Source organism: Sinocyclocheilus grahami, unplaced genomic scaffold (genome assembly GCF_001515645.1).
Source record: "Sinocyclocheilus grahami isolate Dianchi unplaced genomic scaffold, SAMN03320097.WGS_v1.1 scaffold18105.1, whole genome shotgun sequence".
NCBI classification, from domain to species: Eukaryota; Metazoa; Chordata; class Actinopteri; order Cypriniformes; family Cyprinidae; genus Sinocyclocheilus; species Sinocyclocheilus grahami.
Genome location: NW_015516952.1, coordinates 1 through 4,001, shown reverse-complemented (window position 1 = coordinate 4,001; position 4,001 = coordinate 1). Strand labels below are relative to the sequence as shown.

The 4,001-nt window shown below is 37.0% G+C and overlaps 1 protein-coding gene across 1 annotated transcript; it reads right to left on the bottom strand.

Annotated features, from left to right (window-relative positions):
- Positions 1-1,107: 1,107 nt before the first annotated feature.
- Positions 1,108-3,129, bottom strand: LOC107579555 (syntaxin-binding protein 5-like; the record flags this gene model as incomplete). The annotated part of the gene is made up of 7 exons (XM_016265372.1): positions 3,056-3,129; positions 2,425-2,579; positions 2,201-2,273; positions 1,981-2,128; positions 1,837-1,904; positions 1,624-1,664; positions 1,108-1,328 (listed from the first exon to the last, which is right to left on the bottom strand). Coding segments are annotated over exons 2-7 (696 nt in total), but the record flags the coding sequence as incomplete, so codon positions are not given.
- Between the last annotated feature and the right edge of the window lie 872 nt (positions 3,130-4,001).

The following is a 4,001-nucleotide window of genomic DNA, read 5'->3' as shown; positions in this document are numbered from 1 at the left end:
GTGTACGGCGTGGGTTGTGGCCGACAACAGCCCAAATAAACACCCATTTTATATCAAAACGCCTCATCCTTGTCTGAGAATGCTACAATATATTAGCCTTATCTTATTATTCATTTTTTTAATTATTCTAGGTGTTGAAATGATTTTAGAGGTTGACTCTACAAATGAATTTACATATTACCTTGAAAAAATATTTTATATGAATTTGAATTCTATATTTTTTTTTTCAAGGTAATATGTAGTCATAAGTCAAAAATCTAAAAACACAAAGAAATCTCCATAACTCCCAGAAACAATTGAAGGACACCTAACAAGTACAAAATTAAGAAAAAGAAAAGAAAGAGAAAAAAGGGACAAAGGAATATCTGGCGGAATAGAAAATATATAGAAGGGACATTAGATTGAACTGCATATGGTAACACTGTTATTAACTGTTATAATGAAATATTAACATTTCGACATTTATATACACAGACTTCTCTTGTAAAGTGACTCACCAAATTAATTTCTAATTGAGAAATTTCTTGGGGAGCTTTAATATTATATAATATTGCTAATACACAGACAGGAAGATATTCTCCAGGCTTGTAAGTATAAAGAAGAGTTTTACCCACTGTTAATTATATTTGTAATATATGTAGAGCTACTTCCATGTTTATTTATTCAGTCCTACAGTGTGACACCTCCTCATTAAAAAACAAGGTTTTTAGCATTAATAAGCATAAATAAGTGAGAGCTTTACTCATTTGTGTGGATGCAGCATATGGTATTCTAACTGTTGGAAAACATGTGTCAAAACAACTTCATGCTTAATGAAATATCCTGCAGTGTGCATACTAAACTCCATCTAAAACGGCTTTAAACATCATTTTTATAATTGCGTTATAATCACCATGCAGTTTTTAGGACCTCATATTAATATTAAGCATTTGTCACATAGCAAGACCATTTAAAATGAACTTGTTAAATGAAGAATGTAAATCAATTAAATGTGCCTTAGACAAATCTACACATTTTAAACGAATATCTTGTTCATTTGTTCACTGCACATATATACATACATCCTGCACATTTACACATATATACATGCATTTAAATGGGTCAGACCTGAACCACTTCAGTGGTGACTTCCTGTTTGCTGAACCTGTAGACTATAACATGAGCCGATACTCCAGCCACACAGAGCACACGGCTCTCTGGACACCAGGACAGAATCTGGATGGCAAACGGATCTTCATCCACAATTTCAGTGCTGGATTTCTCCTCTTTACCGCGGGGCTTCTCAAACACCTTCGCTGTTTTCAGCTTATACAAAACCTGAAGCATTACTGACAGACACAAAAGAACAAATTCAGCATCTTTATTAGTTGTCGCTAAATATTTTTTACAAATTATTAGCAGATCTGATTAGCAAATCTGCAAACTTCAATTGCCATTTCTGATTTAAATTGGAGAGAAATCTGTAAAATATCTGCAAAATCTGTAAAAATGTCTTAAATGTAGCTGAGAGTGTTTCACTCTTGGTAGCTGAAAGCATAATCAAACTGGCCAACTAAAAATAATGCTGTAGATTGTACTTGTGACATAAAACATAAAAGTATGTTTTCTGAGACAGAAACTCACATGCTGAGGCATCCCAAAACTTGATCGATCCATCAGCATGCCTGTTGTTTTCAGAAAGAAAACAGAAGAAAACATACGATAACAGCCCTGGCGCCAAACAGAGAAGCATTTTTCCTTGCAATACCAAAAATCTATTTCCCTCTCTAATCCAATTATTATACATGAAAAGGCTTCGGTACAACAAAGAGTGTATGCATGTGAAAGGTCACTTACCCAGTGATGATAATCTCTGAGAAACTCAGCGTTCCCTGGCCCCAGTTACCACCACTTATGGGCCATTCCTGCATTAAAACACAGATTTGGATCAGCCGTTTTAGGACTATCCATTTTCTTAAACAGCAGAGGGCAGAACATTACCTTCTTACTGAACCCTTGTCTCTTCTGTCTGGAGCCCACTGAGTAAAGTGCAGGAATGACTTCAGCTGGACAGTCCGCAAAATATTCGCAGCAGGTCACTGGAGACTCGTGGATGGACAGAGGATATGGATTCTCAAAGATCGGATACCTGCGCAGAGAGGTTTTTATAAAACAGCTGCACAAACCAAGACAGTGTTTATAACGTGTGGCATTTACTCACCCAATTTGTGCAAGGTCAATGACAACCAAATCCTTCTCCAGCAGGACAACAACCGCATAAGGCTCCTGGAAATCTGTGGGGATACAGAAGGAACAACACTTAAATTTCAACAAAATACCACTTATTATTCTTATTTATTTAGTGAAAAAAATGTTTTTGATACTGTTAATTATACAGTAAACGTTATGGGAGAAAATCCAGCAATAGGTGGGGCAGTGACTTGCCGTTTGGATATGGGGTTTCACACAGCGTAAGGAAATCCACTATGGGGTAGTCCATCTCCAGCACTGCCGTGCTTTTCCCATGCATCACAGTCAGACAGGCTCGCCTACCCACTGTATCATATGACAAACCTCCACACAGTATCATGAATGGGTCCCTTAACAAAACAAATGAACAAATCTCATTTTTCCATGATGCAAAGAGAAGCCAAGCCGGAAGCGAAACAAATGAGTGCTTCATCCAGAAAGAGTGGAATGAAAAAAATGATTAAAAGCAATACAAAATGTACTGTCATATTAGCTGTATATTTTATGTCGGTCTTCTGAAAAACATCATGTCATCCCCGTAAAACCCATAAAACTGAAGCATCTATGCCAGACAGTCTCTCGCAATGCAAGGTTGCACAAGTCTCAAACCAACGCATCATGCTCTGTTTGCTTCCTGAATGCAACCCTGAGTAAACGTATTGTCATATTAGCTGTATATTTTGTCAGTCTTCTGAAAAACATCATGTCATCCCCGTAAAACCCATAAAACAGAAGCACCTATACCAGACAGTCAACGTGTGCAATGCATCATGCTCGGTTTGCTTCCTGAATGCAACCCTGAGTTCAGCTTCCTCTGAGGCCTTACCCTGCCCTGGTAGTTTTGTACTCCACTTTCAAGATGGGTTTGCAAGGCTCTGGCTTCTTTCCATCTTTGGGCTGTTTACCTGGGAGAGAATATTGCATGGTAAACAAGGTGTGCAAATAAATATGCCTTCATGTATTTTATTTCCTTTTCTATCACCATTCTCTGTATAGTCTTATCATGGGAACCACAATAAATTAAGTGAAGAAAATAATTCATTTGATTCTAATTAGATTCCAAAACCATTTTCGGTGCATCTACTACTCATTTTAAAAATAATAACATTTAAAATTGTAATGATTAATTTCTGTAAACAGATTCTGCACTTTTGATAAAGAATCATGATGCACTTGTAAATAGATTATTTTGCTTCACCCTTACTAAGGAGTTGAATTTCTTCAGTGAAAAATCTGCAGTAATAAAGCTGAATTTTGTCATTTTTTGGAGGTTGAAACACATTCACACAGTGAAACACAATGAAACTCAGTTTTTAGAAGCAGAGGTTGTCATGGCTGTGCAAACTTCTATAGTGGTGAACAACAACAACAAATATAATTTGTTCTCGCCCATTTGCACCAATAGCAAAAATCCATGATAATGTATCTATGACTTTACAAATGAGGAAAAAAGTATAGTGAGATTGATTACATTGGTCAGAGAAGAGAAAGATGTCAAATTTGCAATCACACCCTTAGCCGCTGTGTTAGAAACACTCACGCTGTTAAGGCTTGTTCACACCGGGACGAATATCACGCGTGATTATCGCCGACATTTAACGCGCAAAACACGAGGCGTAAAAGCGTAATTAAAAAAATAAAACACCTCGGCCTCGTTTTTTTGGTTTGACCAAAGGTAATATGCATTAAAAACTGGCCAACCAATGAGATTGGCGCTTTTGTTCACGTGCTGAAGTTACAGTAAAACACGACTTGGTGGCGCTCAAGCACAA